Genomic DNA, 18329 nt, shown 5'->3' with positions numbered 1-18329 from the left:
TTAGTGCCAATGATAGGCCAGACTGTCTTCACACCTGATCTTCAGTAAAGGGAGGTTGAAAGACCTCGAGGACCGTTATTTGATGATCTCTGCAATAGGGGAAAGAACAATGCAAAAAGCACAATACTCTCAGACAACTGTCTGAGATCAAACCTAATTGTGAAATACAGGATACAGGACTGAAGCAGTGGTGTAACTTATGACATCATACCAGACCAACAAAAATCTTTATTCATCAGCTTCTGACATGCACTGCTCACACACATGCCAATTCTTAACATATGAACAATTTAAATAAATCACCTTAAACTTTGCCATGATAACACACAACATAGAATGGTTGAGAATGATATGGAATCCCCATGAACAGTGAGCACCTGTACAATATTAAAACGGTAAATTTCTAATGGCTTCCATGGGTTCACATTTCTTAAAAACAGAAATGTCATTATTGTTCCTGAAATGTGAAATAAAGATATGTATAACTTCCCCAAGTTAATTCTGTTATAGCATCCACTTGTGCATTCAACCACTCCAAAATTACTTCAGAAAGAAAACACCATTCATTGTGAATTTTGCACTATTTTGCATTTGTGAAGAGTCGTCCAGTATTAGCCTTGCCATGTTCACAGTAGCGAATGCAATCGTAAAAATAATTCCTTTAATTTTGATGTGTATACCTGCTAGTAGTAGACTTCACATCTGTAAACATAATTAGCCTCCTGCTCTCATCATGGTTGCAGCAAAGCTTATATATTTATGGTTAAAACATTTTTTTAAATTGTCATATAAATCTATATTTTAGTTTCATATCTTAGCTATCAGCTATTTCTGACCCAGGTAGGTTTATAGATGGACCTGGAAGCTGTGCCATCTAACATTCCACACTTCAAAATCAGAGATTTAAATGCTGACAGCACCATCAAATATCGGTTTCAGTCACAGATTTACCAAGGGCACCCGTGTTCAAAAAACCAGATGGTAAAGCAAGGCATTTCTCCATAATAAACCAAATGACCAAAAAGTCCAAACTCAAAGCAGATCATAACACATTGCTAACATTATCAATAATCTTATACTCTTTCATGGCTGAAGAAACCTGGGTAAATCCTGAGATAAAAAAATGCCACGCTCAAAAATGTTCTAAAATTCATGTTCTGTTTCTGCAAGGTGACTTGTGGATCATTCAGATACCGACAGAACTTTGCAGAGCTGGAGAAGGTGTGAATTAAGGCAGCGAGGCACATCAGTGCAAAAATTCGAAGGCTAAACAAGGACACACCACAAACGGACATTGTCATTCTTCAATTCGCAGCTGGTTGCTGAGCAACACTCACGTGTGAAACATCACACAGTTCTTCCTGTACAAATGTTACTTTTTAACTAGTTTTATCACATTGAGAACACAAGTGACCTTATAGTAGCACCATACATATAAACAACACTGTTACAGTGTAGGAGTAGCCAACTCTTTCCCAGGAGTACCCCAGACCTACATGTTTTTACCCAAGAAATCTTGTGTAAATCCAAGAGGTTCGCTATACAGTTATAGTTCTGGTTGTTCAGAGTCAGAGTCTAGAAATGAAGCACATTATGCAGAAGCATTGTTAATTTACAGTACTGAAGCACAATAAACCTAAAGCACCATGAAGCAGAAGCACTGTAAAAACACGGCACCAGAATCTAGTACTGAAGCACCATAGAGAAGAAGCATTGCAAATCTGGAGCACCAGAATGTAGAAGTTAAGCACCAGAAAGTAGAAGCATTGTAAATTTACAGCAGTGATGCACCACAAACCTGAAGCATGGTAAAGCAGAAGCACTGCACCACAATCTAGAACTGAAACTGAAACACTATACAAATTTAAATATTTTGACTTACACATCTGAGAAACTGCCAAGCCATTGAACTGCAGATGTGAACAGCTGTTGAACAGTGAATTCACAACAGCCGGTACTGCTTTTTATTGTATGAAAAATATTTAATACAAATTTAATACAAAATGTCATGTAGTAATATTGGACGGAGTTAATCTTTTACGTTTTCAGTCTAGAAGTGAAGAGGAATCTCTTCTACACTAGTGCTACTCAACTCCAGGTCCTGCAGGTGAATCTTACACCACACCACCTGATATCACAAATTATTACACCTCCTTGGCTTAGGAGTGATACCCGGTTGTGCGTGATCAGAGCAAATGCCTGCAAACACTGCGGCCCATAGGACCGGGAGTTGAGTAGCCCCAGTCTTTACTTTTAAAAAAATGGTCAAACAACAGTTATAGTAATGCCGGTACAAATTTACAATGACTGTCTTAAGTCTTTCATACACTCTCAGAAATGGATCCAAAGAAAGCCTTGTTAGAAGAAGCCTATCTAGTAATAAGTTCTTTGTCAGGCAAAATGGCGCTGCCTGGGAGCTCTCAGACTTCTCACCTATGACAAAGCCAAATAACCCTTCTTCTGAGAGTGAAGCTGCTCTTTCTGCACAGCAACGCCCATGTGCCGTCACTACTACCCACATGATGCTGTACTTCAGGACTACATTGGCCCAAGGGAAGATTTTCTGAATATATTACTGTACAGCACTTTAAATATATTATTTAAAACCCATTTAAATATTAGCTCTGTCCAAACAGTAGAAATTGAGGCACAAGGATTGTTTAAATTGCCATTACAAAACTAAGGCATCCGAAAATGGAAATGTTATTCAGACTGCGTCCATAAGGAATAGACTGTAAAACCGGATTACCCAGCTGTGAATGAGTCACACTCTTTGAAAGTGCCTTCGGATAACTTCTGTTGAGTACAGTTGAGGCCAGTGTAGTGGACACTCTTACTCATAGGACTGAGTGAATGTTACCAGGTGAACACTCGGTCAATTATATTGGATTTAGTGGTAGTATGCTGATGGGGTGGAAGATTATTAAGAAAATGTTATACCCTGTTGGTATCTTGTTATATTATATATTATATATAACTGTAATGTTTTATTTTTAAAAGCAAACAAAGTGATGTAGGCACATATTTGGACCAAAGGCCTTCAGCATTTTTATGTTTTTGTCATAAACCCTGTTGAGACGCTGCTCGTGCCAGCTTGATCCTTCCTGTTCGGAGTGTCCTGCAGCTCGCCCTGCATACCGCGGGTCTTCCCGCTATCGTTCCCCAGAGGCTCAGCCCAGTGCAACGCTACCAGTCACACTTCCAGTAAACAATAAATTAAGTGTGTCTCAATAAATACTCCAGCGCCGGCCTCTTTGGCGGGACGGGATTCACGGCGGCCTGTCCTGTCCTGAGCCGTCGCTAACGGTGAACGGGGGAAGGGGGTGTGTGAACGTCAGTCGATGCGGTTCCCGCATATTGTGAAGCGGTCGATCTCCAGCAGGTCCTTTTTCGGGGTCCTGTGTTTGAGCTCCGGCTCGTCCTGAGTCTCCGCCTTCTCCTCGTGCTCGTCGGGCGCGGTTGGGAGCTGGTCCGAGCTGCCGGCAGGGGGCTGGGGGGCGCGGTCCTTGGCCCTACCGGCCGGTTGGCTGATGATGGAGGGGGCGGGGCTCTGGTCTGCAGGGCAGGCTGGGATAACTGGGGGAAAGGAGGAATCGGGTTAACCCAAAGACATTCAGACTGCAGGCGGAACAGCATACCATTTTACCAGTGCTTAAATATGTAAGGACCTCTATACGATCCTCCACCACTTTACTGCGAGGCACTGCTGGAAAATAACGGACCAGAAATGAATGGCAGTTCAGTTCTAAATACAATGTGTGCAAGCAAATACGAAGAGCTCAACAAATACTTTGGCCATGCTTGTGAACTTTGGCAGAAGCGCTACACACTTCCTGCTCTTTTGGTCTACTTTCTTGACCTCCTGGAACAAGATAGCGGTGACTACTTCAAGGGAATTAAGTGTTCTTGGCCTGTGTGGGAGGGTGACTGGGACAGCAGCCTTGGCCGGAGGGCCACAAGCTGGAATGGAGGCATCTGGAGAGCCTGCGGATTTGACGTTGTGTTGGAAGGAGCGACAGAGAGATAAAGCAGACACAGACCCAGGGAAAGACACAGAGCCAGGTGACCAGGACTGGGTTGCACAGGCTGTGCTTCAGTTCAAACATAGCCTAGTTATAACTTAATCCTACAAAGTTCTGATTTATGCACAGCTAATATAAAAGAGGTGACACCACGGGAATAAGCTACAATGTACTAACAACTAAGTAGAGTGCACCTACACTATGCAGGTGTAATCAGAGTCGCTCGCTAACGGTAAAACATATTTCATAATCCGCACACAGCACCGCTTTTCAGTAATACTATGCTGTTCTGCAACTCGGGAATCAAGTAGAGGTTTCATTTATGGATATGATATTTCAGTGGCGAGCTAGCCAACTAGCTACGATGCCAAGTGACAGTCGGTAACTGCGAGGAGAGATTACCCACTCTTCTTAGTAACGACTTTCCATCCAAACCAGTTAGGATAGAAGTTATCATGGTGCCACAACAGTTATTAGCAGACATGGTTGCAAAGTACTTCGTAGCTAGTCACTAAGCCTCTAGTTTAGACTTGGGCACCAGATGCAGAGCTGGAAGAGCTGCAGAGGGCGCGTGGGGTCGTCAGGAATAAGCAGTAAAGGTTTTTCTCAGTGTCATCTCTCTGTGCCCTCTGGCTCACGCTCAGAAAGCAAAGCTCGGTGTCTGACGCCTTCCGGAAGCGCCGCTCCGTGCTCGTCTCAGTTTTAATGGACTGCCTCAGCCGTCTGACCTGAACTGCGCTGAGTGACAGGAATTTTAATTGAGCTGATGGACGCCCGAGACAAGGGCCGACGGCTCAGTTAATCGGGCGAGGAGCTGATCTAAAACGCACTGCTCCGAGATAGAAATGCATTATTGTTAAAGCAACAATGACAGTAGCAAGATATTTTTATTTGGATTATGAAGAGCCGTCTTGGCACGGTATGCTTTAGACCAACACTTCCATGCGATCCATACAGTTAAGCGTCGTCGAACAGGCCTTTGCCGGAGATGATTTGGCGGCCATAGATCTTTCCCACAGATACCCATCAGGGATAGAGTACCAAAGGGGAGCTGATGAAGCTGATTTTGTTCTCAATTAGGAACCTAAACAGACACATTTTCAATTAGAATCCTATCAAATTAATTACTAATTTTCAAACTGAGGCGTCACCTAAAAGCCCCCAGAGAAATGAGCAGTTCCATCAATAGATAAGAGCCCATTTATTCCCAAATTACAGTGTGCGATAATGAAATTAATGGCATCATTCCGGCTTCAACGCTCTATCCGATTGATTTTTCAAATGATGCTCACTTACTCTCCCATAGTCTCAAATGAAACAGTTGCTGCAGCTTAACAAAGGACCAATTCATGCCTTTTTTTCTCTCCTTTTGACAGCAGTGCTTTCCTTTTTTAATTTGGATAAATAGCCACATTGCCCTGGAAAGCACTTTGGTTTCCCATTGGCAAGAGGATGATACCATTGTCCTCCAGAGTTGCTAGTTTGAATTGGTGGGTGGCTGGGGGTGGTGGTGAGGGCAGCTCAGTTCTGGTCACGTCGGGGTGAGTCTGCTGTGGCGATAGCGTGACTAAGGGCGAGTTGCAAGGCACCAATATATATTTTTTCCCAGCTCCTGACCAAATCGTACGAAAATCATTAGGACTCAACGTCATTTATTTATGAGATAACGTTCTCAGTCCATCCCACTATTTCAGGGGCTCCTGATTGCTTTTTGACATGTCAAAAAAATGTGGGCACTGTCAGCTTCAATTTCGTCAGGTGCGATCTTGCGAGCGGATTCTGTTCTGACCAATCATTGTTCGGATTGAGCGGGAGCCTGTATAATCTATGCTGTCATTGGATCGGTTGTCACAATCTGACCTCGCAAAGTGTGAGCGGGCATCGGAGCTGCCGACATCGTCACCGGAGAGGATATTGTGTATGCCCACCCCACAGGCCTGTGTGTTCTGGGTTTAGGCTGGGCTGGGCCACACAGTGGAGTCCTGCTCTCCTGCTTCCAGAGGAACATACTTTTAAGGCTCCCCGTCGAGTGCTTGGGGGGCTGCTCTTACCCCACCCTGTCACCGAGGCAGATTACCAGCAAATAAAGAGCCTCTTCTTGGGCCCACACCAAAAGGCTTGGACTCGATGAGTGCATCCAACTGGGCCGGATCTTTGCCTCAGGCGATTGGCTGGGAATGGCTGCATCTTGTGTGCTTGGTGTAGCACGGAAACACGGCCTATTTCCGACAGTCCTTGAGGACAGGCCTGAAACACACGCTCTTCAAATACGTTTCCTTTCAAGTGCAGCATTGCACAAGGATTGTAGGCGATTCCTGTCCATTATCTTAATGCGTATATAATGTAAATACAGAGTTTCAGAATGATATCGGCCACATTGCACAGATGTCATTTCAACTAAGATGCTAATGAGAAGAATGTGTAAAATGTCTTCTCTGAAGAAAGCGACAGGAGACATGAACCTCTCACTACGGAATCAGCTTTGCGGAGTACTGGTGTGAGCTAACAGACTCTCATTCGGAGTAAATTAAGTATTACCAATATTTACAACATCAACTGCTATAAGACAACGAAGGCCAAGTTGAAGACTAGTTGCATGTTCTTTCAAACATCATATGCTAATATGTGAGTTGTATCATTTCTGTCAAGCTAATTAAAGCAAAATATACTTAAGTGCTGCTTGCTGCTAACATTACTAAGACTAACATTACGAAGGTATTTAAATCAGTAAAATTATGAACTATGCTTATAGCTTATTCCAAATGCTGAATTATTCATTACAAGTACGATGATGAACTAACCAAAACATTTATAAGGCAACAATCAAAATTAGATAATGACACCAATGCTAGAAATTGGTTTATTTTCTGCTATTTCCGGGTGACTTGTTAAACTTAAAACTTAAACCTTAAATCTCTGTCCCTTTGGTTGCTTCTGCACATCATGGCAAAAATGTTCCTTAATATAAAAAGCATATTATAGCATATTATATTATTAAAAGTGAATTCCAAGCTATTAACATAGCAAGTTAAGACAATTACACAAATAAATCAATAATTTACTTGAGTTTTGCTTCATGAAGATTAAAAATAATGCTCATAAGAAATCACACACACTTACCCTGCCTTCAGGCCCATCCACACCAAGAACTATAACTATAATGATAACTATAACCATAACGATGTCTACACTGCTGAAGGATAATGTTCTGTAAGTAGTCTCATGGCTATTTCTGCCATTTTGCACATGACGTCCTGCAAATGGGGTCGAATTTTGATTGGCTGTCAGTGTTTTATCGTTCATGCAGCTTGAAAGAAATCACTCAGAAAGTGATACCACCAAGATATTGTTCATCTGTGTCATAGTCGTTATAGTGGTGGTGTGGACTCTGCCATCCACTTGAGTTTTGAAACAACATATTTATAGTTATCGTAATAGTTCTTGCTGTGGATTAGCCCTTAATGTGTATATACTACTATTATACTATTATAGTAGTAGTATATACACATATAGTAGTACATAGTTCTTGCTGTGGATGGGCCTTTCATATATATATACTACTGCCATACTATTTACCCAAGGTTCAGCCATTTTGGGCACAGCCATTTTGGGCGCAGCCATCTTGAACTCACCAGAGGGGACAGTGACTGTGCTCCTTGACTTGCTGCTGGCTCTGCTGGACGGTGCGGTCGGTGGTCTCTCAAACAGCTTCTCCTCCATGTTGGCCTCTCTCACGTACAGACAGGACTTCCCCAGCAGAATGATGCTGTTCAGCACTTTCAGACTTATCATCCTGCAGACACGGGGAATGGCTTGAGAGGATGTTCGCTCATTCGGGAGAATCACTGACAGGAGCGGGGGTGTAAAATTCCTCTTTTTTTTTTAGAATGTAATAAAGTATAAAGTAAGTAATAAACATTTTGATGTATGTACTGTATGCTTGGCACAAATTCCAATGCTAGTGCCAATTATGACTGTATGCTGTGTTTTGGCAATTTGCAAGTGCTTCTCCGTGACTACATAAACACTTCTCATGCTCTTTGTCTAAAATACAAAGAAAGAACGACAGCGGGGAAAAAAAAAAAAAAAACTTAAAGGAAATTGCTGATTTTAGCTAATAAATCATGAGGGAAAAAAAATGTAAAATACGACAAAGAAGTTTGGACTATTTGTCAAAATCTTTCTGAAAAGAATGTGCTTCCCCATTCTCTACCAATGATTCACTTTGGCAGAAGAAAAAACAGTTTCATTGGATAGCAATGCTACTACTGCAGAAATTAAAATCGAAGAATGCAAATCCCATTCAAACTCTTATTAAATTACTATATTAATGACCTTTTCTGAGTAAACCCAAACTCAAAAAACATAATTATATGTTCCAAGAGTTTTTATTTATATTGTCATACATAATGCAATGCCTACCATACAAGTACTGACATTATCACCCATTCAGCGTAGGACTGACTGCAGTGGAGTATTTCAGAACACAGGTACCGTACACTGAGAGAACTGAGCACCCTGTAGGCTCTGTGTACAGCACACTGATCCGGGAGCAGCCTCTCCCATTGGTCGTTTCGTTCAGCAGCACTCAGCGCATGCGACAGCACAATAATTCTACACGGCCGATTGCGGTCTAAAAAAACCCTGCCAGCTTACCGAAACGCCGGTATCATTACCGAGTATGGTATGAAGACAACCGGGTGCCCTAACAGCAGACCACAAAATCTGCCCTAGACCATCAGCTTCCTAACTGCGAAGGGGAAAAAATACAAATCTAACACTTTACTCAATTACCCAGTCAGCTGATTGGTATTTAGCTCCGTAAAAGCCTGTCTCCCTGGGCCAGTAATTATCTTAATCGGTTTACGTGGAGAGCATTCCGGGCTCCGAACGGTGATATGGAGATCCCGCCCCCATGGCATCCGCACCTATAGGCCTCTGTGTACCTCGGATGCAACCAGTTTAGGCCATAAACATGTTGCTATACACTCACTGAGCACTTTATTACCAACACCAGAACACCTACGTATTTATGCAAATATCTAACCAACTCTTTGGCAGCAATGCAATGCATACAATCATGCAATTACGGGTCAGGAGCTTCAGTCAATGTTCACATCAACCATCAGAATGGGGGGGAAAAATTTGATCTAAGTGACTTTGACCATGTATTTGTGATTGTTGAGTGGTGGTACTGCTGATCTCTTGGGATTTTCACACACAGCAAAGTTTGCAGAGAATGCTGCGAATAACAAAAAACATCCAGTGAGCAGCAGTTCTGCAGGCAGAAACGCCTTGTTAATGAGAGTGGTCAGAGGAGAAGGGACAGACTGGTTGAAGCTGACAGGAAGGTGACAGTAATGCAAATAACCACACATTACAACAGTGGTATGCAGAAGAGCATCTGAACACACAACATATCAAACCTCTAAGTGGATTGGCTACAGAGCAGAAGAAAGATTTTCATAAATACCTGATAAAGTGCTCACTGAGTGTATATAACAATGGGGCAGAATCTTTGATAATCTGTCATCCCACACTCTTATCTCACGCCCACTGTCACAATGCAGCCACTCAGAACAGTTGCTAGGAAACTTGGGTCAAAGGTTCTAGTCTCAATGGGGCTCTACAGTGGGCCCAGTACCTTGACCCAGGTACTTAAGTGGAATCATTTCAGTAAAACATCCAGAGTATGAATAATATTCAATTCTTCAAAATGCAGGCAAATAAATGATGGTACATTTTTTGCTTCCACAAGAAATTAGATGAACATAAAATGTCTTTGAGATGCAATTCTAGTTTGCACGACATGTTTGCAGAATTGTGGCGATTGTCATCATTATGCTTATTTTTTTGATTTATGGATATTTTCTACCAGGGACATATAGAATCCCCGGTAGAAAATGCTACTTAAGCTCCAACAAATATGACTTCTGCACATTTCTGTAACAAGCCTCGACGGCCTTAGCAACAGGGAGCTGAGAGCCAGAGTTATGAGAACCCTCATTTGCTTTGGATTCTGCGCGTTCGCCTGTACGCGCAATGCATTTGGAAGGAGATCGAGACGGACAGCCGCGATCGGGCCTTGGTGCTGACGTTTGCCCGGAACATTCCAGAAGCACAAACACCAACGTCTGTTTACGAGCAGCTATTTTTAAAACGAAAGCTGGGGAGAAGCTACCGAAAATGACAAGGCTGGCTCGGGCCCCAGGAAACGTCTTCCGCTTTACACCACCAGAGGGACAGTAAAAAAGAAGAGAAAAGCCCCTAATTAAAACACTAACCAAATACAGCAAACATGGTTATGCGTTTTATGTCCGTTTGGAAACTAGCGAGCGGACATTACATTTTTTATTTCTATTAAAACAATCATCTATTCTAATAGGAAACATATGTAATATGTTGGTAAATTTCATTTAAACCTATACTTACTTGAAGCTATATTCACTGACTTCAGTATTCTGTGCATCCAGCATTTTGCATAATGTCCTTAGGGAATTAAGTCACTTCTATGGTTGACTAATGCCACTTTATTTTCAAACACACTGGTGTCACAAAATGTGAAGCAACACATAAAATTTATAAAGATAAATGGGATCAGATAAAGTTCATTCCTGTTACATAACTTTTTTGTTATTTGCTTTGAAATTTGAAAAAGGCGGACTATTGTTTGTAAACACAATGGGGAAATGCACTGTGGGATTGATGGCTCCAATTTCTCCCTTTCTGAAGGGACAGTTCACTGTTCACTAACCAGGGGTGTGGTTTTTATGATCACTGATTTAATCTGAAGTCACCACATTCAGTTCTGATACCCTGATACCCGGTTCATTCCAATCCCTTATTTTTCTGTTCTTTTTCCTTTTCTCCTTGCTTGCCCCTAGCTCCACACATTGGGAGATGATAAGAAAAGAAGAAAGAATAAGAAGTAAAGACTGGAAAGTTGAGAAAAGGTGAATTTGGCAAATGGAATGTCCTTGCCCCTTTAAACGTCAGAAGGGAAGAGTTGGATCCACAGGTCGATGACTTATATGTCAGGCTTTCCGAAAAATTGTGAGTTCCTAACCTCTACTTCTAGTTCCTACAAGGAACATTTAAGGGGTTGGAATGTCCTTAAAGATGACAGAGCTCGATCAATTTCTGGATCAGGAGCAAGGACAATTTTGAGAAAAATAACCGACTGGAATGAGACCATTGCTCTTGTGTTTATTAACTGAAGCTGCTGTCTTTTTAACTCATAATTCCATAGACTTACCCCAGGTAGAAGAGCAGTAGGCACACGTAGGAAAGGGCTCCCTGGATTGTCACAGAGCTCGTCACCACCCGGATTAGCTGTTAACGCGACAATCACAAGACGCCTGTCAAATTCTTGCATTTCAGGGGCTCATTCAAAACAGCTGAGCAAGCTAATTATCAAATCTGTCATACCTTACTAAACTTAAGGTATTCATCCACTCCTCTGTGAGTCAAATCTGAGTCGATGTTTTGCTCTTTGTAACTTTAAATTACCAACGTAACGCCTGAACTTTTCAGCAGAAACAATGCCCTTTTCAGGGCAATGCTACTACTGCTAGGTTCGGTCAACTTGAAACGCAAGTAGGGGAAAAATGATAATAGCAATGCTACTCATATGACGCAAGTCACGATAATCACCAACTGTTTTATGAAAAAGCAAAATGTGGCATTGTCATCCACGTGGAAATGACTTGCGGCTTCGGTTGATGCACTGAACAGTGAGAGCAAGCGAAAAGCATTGAAAGACCGCTGAATGCCTTCTGGATTACTGAATTGTTCAAATTTCTCAAAATAAAATCAATGCATCATCCTTTCGGTGCAGTGCGGATAAACAGAAGCAAGCTAAATATGATTCACTCTGAAAATCGGCCAATACACTGGCAAAAAGACGTCGGGAAAACAAAGTTAACCCGTATGAGAGCATAAGGGATTAAACCAATCCTCTACTGAAGAACACACTTACAAGGACAGCCAGAGGCAGTGGAATAAACCCCATTCTTCTGGACACTGAGTCGCTGTAGTCTGTGTATGCCTGGAATGGAAGAGACGGCCATGGATTGATGAAAATACACCCACAGGAAAGACTTTTACGCCGACTTGTTCGTGGGATGTCTCCGACTTACATTTTTTTGCCGGCTGCTGACGAGGTCAAAGGCCAGGCTCGCTCTGTATTCACTGTACACCTGCAAGAATAAAAGAGAGTAAAAATCTTTTTATAAAAGCCAATATATAGGACCAGTCGCACCTGACCAGTTATCTGAAGCAGAAGCAGGATCCAATTTAAACATGTCAGAAGAGACAATGTTAAAGAGTTCTCATCAATCATCATGATGGTTAGACGTTACAAGTGTACTGAAAGATTAAGGAGTTTGAACCACAATGTCCAGTCTAAATTCAATAGTCCTCCTAGTGCAGGTTAAATGAATGAACGTTTAAATGAATGTTCATTGCTCCTGAATAGTGCAATACATTATAGGCGGTGGATTAAGCAATTCAATAATTATGATTAATAATGAATAACATGGAGGCATTTACTATAGACCACCGGGCTGTCTTTCTGTTTTTTTCATTTCGGGTTTTAGTGGAAGGAATTAAGCACAACAGGTCCTGCAAACAACAAACAGGGGCAACAGTTTATTCAGTCTGATGACCGACATTGTAAATGTCACTTTGTGGAGAAAGCAGTTGGGTGAAGGCTCTAAACACAGACGTGACTAGACTGAGAAGTGCCGGCTGACATTGTATCTTTATGGCAGCCCGTCCTTTCAGACTGACATCTCCGCTTAGACGTGACGGGCGCGTGGAATAGAAGCTTCCGGAGGAGTGCGGGGGCGGCTAAATTAAAACGGGATGAAGCCCGCCTCTCTCTCGGGGTCCTGAGACTCTCAGCAGCATCGGAGCATGAGACGTAATGAAATCTTGATGTTCGGTGTCAGCGCGACAGACGGCTGAAGAAATATGACTCGGAGGTTTGTGTCGCGTGAGATATGAAGACAGCTACATTCCATTACATTACGGTCATTTATCAGACGCTCTTATCCGGAGCGACGTACAATAAAGTGCAAATCAAACCCAGGGACAAGTGTGTTGAGGACCCAACAGGAAAGTACAGTTCCAAGTCCTAGCATGATCACATAGATACAGCTTGAACCCTTGAAGAGTACATCAACTTGCCAACTAGCATACCAAGGTTGGCAGCTAGAATACCCTGGATACTACAATAACTATACGTAAGTGCGATTATAATCTATGGCATACACTTGGCTAATCATGATTCATTTAGCCTAGCGACTGCATTATTACTTAAGAGACAGAGCTGCACGTGACAACACAGAATAGGGTTGCAGTTAGGCCTGCCAGCACTGTTCGCATTGTTAGTGCATACGTCCTTTAACGGGCGCCTCCGGGCAGAGTTTGCGAAGTTCAGAAGGGCAATGTGAGCCTGCTGCAGTTGGTGATGTCACCGCTCTGATTCAGGAAAACACAAACACATGATTGGTTTCCTGCTCGGAAGACTTTGTAATCAGACATTATACCTTGTCACTTAAACCATGTATGGGTCAGTGGCCTGGCGTGTCAATTCTGTGCCCAAATGCAAGATGCAAGTACATACAGCATACATGTTATGTTATGAAAAGGAACTCCTCCTAGAATAACCACAAAATTGTTTATGATGGGCCACAATGAAGTTGAAACTTAATGAATGACACTTATTTTAAAATATCATCCAGATAACTTAAAATATAATAAAACGACCATGTGAGTATATGATTATACACAGCAATATAGTTTAAAAAAAACTTTTGCTAGAAATGCTCTCAGCATTTTTTCATCAATATCACTTCTAGACCTTTGGGACACCAACGAGATGTATCACAGCACCTATTTCACATTCCTTTAATTCAACACAAAATCAACACAACATCAACAGCAAATCAGTTGCTGTGAAAGAAAAATGCTAAGTGTACTGTGAATGCTAACACTACCAGAACTTGAGATGGCTGGCCTGTTCTCACCACAAGACGCATGCTATCCTGGGCACAGAATTAAACTGCTGAAACGGGAGAGTGATATATTGCCCATTGCAATCGGCTAGTCTGTAAATCCTGATATACTGAATATACAGGTAAGCCACCTAGAAACTGAGAAACTGTTGAGAGAGGAAATGAAGCAGGCTCCATTCTGGCTCTCCTACAGCATGTGCAGCTATGCAGTTCGGTATGCTGTAGCTGCTTCTGGCTGCCCCAGCCATACTCAAATTAAGTGTTCCAATTTGGCCTTCTGTAGATTGATAATGAAAGAGGACCGTCCCAGTGCAGTTGAAATTCCCTTTTATAGTCAGGAAAATACACAGTAACCGCAGAGGGATACAATTACTGCGGGCACAAACACTGAGAAAAAAAATTCCCCATCGGTAGACTCCCAAAGCATTCAGATGAACAGATTTAAGCTTCACTTTAAAAAAGGCACATACGAAAACAGATGTGCAGATGCAAGATGTGCCAAGCCTTTGAGAGGCCTGACAAGACGCAGCCTGCTTTAGGTCAGTATGACTGCCAGCGTTTCTGGTGAAGAAGGACCCTGTCACCAGGGCGGCGTTCAGCCCCGACAAAACGTAGCAAAATGTTTATTTAAAAAGAAACTGTGGCACTTTGTACATTCTGTTGCAAACCGTGGGCGGACTGACTGACACAGTACGGTTTGCTCCAGTGGTATCTGAGAAGGTGTTCTCTGGCCTTTAAAGAACAAGCTGACATCATTATTTATTCGGGCTACACCCACAAAATGGGAGCAAGCAAGCCTGGTGTGAAACGTACTCCACCGTTGTTCAAGACAGAAACCGTAGCTAGACGTTTTCAGATTGAGTTGTTCTTGAAGGGAGGGGTGAAGCACAGAATAGCTTTCAAAAATCACAAAATAGACACCACGGAAGACATACTTCCCTAGATTAGAATCAGTTAGAATAGAGGCAGTCTTTATTTTACTGCTAACTTACAGCCTCTCTCCATTTTGTAAGTGAAAAATGGTCAGATGAAGTCATATTATTACATAAATAGATAAAGTAATTACATTTATCACATACCCAAAACAACTTTGGGTTTTAGCAGTCTGGTTGTGCACAATAAGAAACGAGGACAGATGACTCAAATGTGGGCACTACGTTCCTCTTTCTTTCAATGAGAAACTGGTTTTACGGTTACTTTTCCTGCCATGCAGCAGGCTGTGTGGTCGTTATGACGACAGCACACCATGACAACAGACTCCCTGTAAGGAAATCACCAAGGCCCCTGTGCCGTTGATGTAGAATTAGGCCAGGCAGCGTTTCACACAGCCTCATTGTGAAAGGCATCCTCTGCCCTACATGCATGGCATTAAATACAAAATGTGAGGAGCTTCTGAAATTACACAGATTGAGGAAGTGAGATATAAGAAGACAGAAAGTGACCCGGTTTGTTTGTTTGAATGTCGACCCCTTAAATTGAATGCTGCAGATCCTTACCCAAAACACTCGGGGCGAGGAGTCGGAAAGAGATAATTATACAACATCCACACCTTCTATTTTAGTTCCTAAGATAGATACGCGATGTGTGAAACAGAGCACGGTCCCATAGCGGGAGGTGGAAGGGAGGCTGAAGACAAATGGTGATTCTGAAAGCCTACCTCTCATGAAACAAAGGGTGAGGAGCTCATTGGTGCTGAGACGAAACCTTGGCGGGACCTGCTTGACATGTGTCGGGTTTTAGGTTACCGCGGGAATGTAACGTTAAGGAGGACAGAGGAGGTTAGGAATCGTTTGTCTCGGACAAACTCTCAGACACTGGTGACCTCAGGGTTAGGCCGTATTTGCTAATAGAATACTGTGTGTGTGACATGTTGTGAAAACACACACTGCGTCGGCGTCAACACCGTAGTGTGACCTGACCCCGGCCCCAGAGGTCAGTCCATCTGACCCTTCGTTCACACATTAGCAGGAAAGAAAATGTCCGACGCCACAAGTGAAGTCATGAACTTTTCACAGACAACACCGCACCCACACGTCTCTATCTATAATATACCTATAGCCAGGTTGGGTCTGTTGAAATTGAATGCGTTGAGGTCAGCAACAGGCACGACCTGCGATTGGCTGGACAAGACAGAGCGGCGTTTCTTACTCGAATGTGCTGGGCTGGGAAAAGGAGCACGGCGACAGGAATGACATTTCCCATATGAGTCTATGAAAATTTCAGCTTTGATCAGCACAGCGTATCAACGTGTTTTTTTCCTGCTAATGTGTGAACAGAGGGTCGCGTTCCCCTGCCTTCTGCAGCCATGGCAACGCCACATACCTTTTCCCTTGTTATCACATTCAGCTAAGAGGCTGAACAGCAGCAGAAATTATTCAAATTCAACAGCACAATTAAAAGAGGAGCCAGTTTATCTCCCCTCAAACCACACACCTGAGGTGACCCAGAGTGTGCCCTGAATCTATCTGGACCGAGAGTACATGCCTTCACAGCTGACTGGGCTCCTAACAGATTAGCGGTTGGAGTGTCTTAATAGCCTGCTTACATGTAGGTAATCAGCATCATATGGGATTTGCTGGATTTGGTGATATGGAACTACCGAAACTTGTATAACATGTACAACCGTTATGCAACTAAAACATTTACCAGTGCCTCTTGAAGCCATGCTAGCCATAATTACTGGCTGTGTCTCAGCATTTGAAGGCCTTTTCACTAGTTTAGGAACATCTGTCCAGCCTTTTTTTTTTCCCCATGACCCTATGCAAGCAGAGACATTATCATATTATCTGCTTAATCAATGGATACGCCACAAAGGTGTAATATGTAACAGCCTCCACTTTGCAAGTAATTGCAATCCTTTTATCCAGGTGTTTTTCTCTTCACCACATGCAAATGGAAAATAAAATATTAACAACTACCAATGCTACAAATTCCAGAACAGGTGCAAGGAAATATAAAGTCAGAGCGACTTCACCATCGCCAGGAGGGAATTTTATCTGTGGATGTGTGGTTCCGGGTTTACATCCTCCCACAAAGGCTGCTGTGTAGCTGTACCGCTTTATTATCTGCTGTTCAATTAACTAAACGAGAGCAATTCTTGGACGAAAGACCATCTGTCTTATTCATAGCATCTCACTTGCTTTTGGCTCTAATGCCTGCAGCCATGTTTTGGAGAGAGGCCTTATTAACATAGTTTTTACAGGGCTATGCTATATCAGAACTGCGCTAACTGCCATCTGATACCAGGAGTTCTTCAAATCCGCATTCAAAGAGGAGAGCGGTAATTAAGGCATGCTTTAGTAAATTAGACGGAATACGCAATTGACCTACTTTACTAAATCTCCACCCTGTTTTAGCGCCTTTACCCAAGGCATGCATATGCATGAACAGTATCAAAAGCGGAGATGCAGTGACGTAATCCCTGCAAATCGCAACATAATTATGTCCCATTGCGACTGTTTAGCAAAGCCAGTGTAGACACAGCAACCTCGTGGCAACTGCTTTTGTGTGCAGAATCAATCCATCTATTTCCTAAACCACTTATTCCTGGCCTGGGTTGTGGGAAGGCTGGAGTCTATCCCAACATGCATTGGGCAAGAGGCAGGAACTCACCCTGAACAGGTCAGCAATCCATCGCAGGGCTTACACACCATTCATTCACACACTCATACCTATGGGTGATTCAGTCTCCAATTTGCCTAACCGGCATGCCGTTGGACTGCAGGAGGAAACAATTAAAACAGGAGCCAGCATGTCTCCCCTCAAACTACGCACCTGAAGTGACCCAGTCTGGGTGTGCCCTGAATCTATCTGGAGCGAGAGTTCCCAGAGGAAACCCACGGAGACACAGAGAGAACAAGCACACTCCACACACAAACACCGTCAGTGAGGATTCTAACTGGGTACCATCTCGCTGTGAAGAGACAGCGCTATTCACTGCACCACCATGGCGTGCGGGAAATGTGTTTCCCCTATTTAAACAGACAAGGCTGTTCATTAGAGCTCGCCTAGTGCAGTCAAACGGACAGTTCTTGTCCCAACAAAGTCAGCCACGGCGTGGGAGGCTCTGTCGGATACTCACTTCGGCTGTGATGTCGTTAAACTTTGTGATGAAGGCGTGCTTGACGCCGTCCACCGCAATCTCCGAGCCGATTACCATGAAGACGTCGGGGAACAGGACCCAGAGGTGATCTGAGGATAAGCGGAGACAGGAGATCCATCACTCGGAACGATGTGTTTACAAAGGCTTCACCGTCACAGCGGAGCGAGACGTGCAGCCCGTAACGGA

The 18329-nt window shown here is 43.0% G+C and overlaps 1 protein-coding gene across 2 annotated transcripts in view; it reads right to left on the bottom strand.

Moving 5' to 3' along the window:
- Positions 1-208: 208 nt before the first annotated feature.
- Positions 209-18329, bottom strand: part of tapt1a (transmembrane anterior posterior transformation 1a) — a 42167-nt gene continuing 24046 nt past the window's right edge. For both annotated transcript variants that reach the window (XM_061251305.1, XM_061251304.1), the window contains exons 9-14: positions 18123-18232; positions 12161-12220; positions 12001-12069; positions 11278-11354; positions 7655-7815; positions 209-3576 (exon numbers count right to left, since the gene is read on the bottom strand). In XM_061251305.1, coding sequence (XP_061107289.1) covers positions 3335-3576; positions 7655-7815; positions 11278-11354; positions 12001-12069; positions 12161-12220; positions 18123-18232 — 719 coding nt within the window. In that variant the 3' untranslated portion in view covers positions 209-3334. The remainder of the gene's footprint in view (positions 3577-7654; positions 7816-11277; positions 11355-12000; positions 12070-12160; positions 12221-18122; positions 18233-18329) is intronic.

The sequence above is a fragment of the Conger conger genome, chromosome 8 (assembly GCF_963514075.1).
Source record: "Conger conger chromosome 8, fConCon1.1, whole genome shotgun sequence".
Taxonomy (NCBI): Eukaryota; Metazoa; Chordata; class Actinopteri; order Anguilliformes; family Congridae; genus Conger; species Conger conger.
Note: the sequence above shows the minus strand (reverse complement) of the source record. Positions and strands in the feature narration are given on the sequence as shown.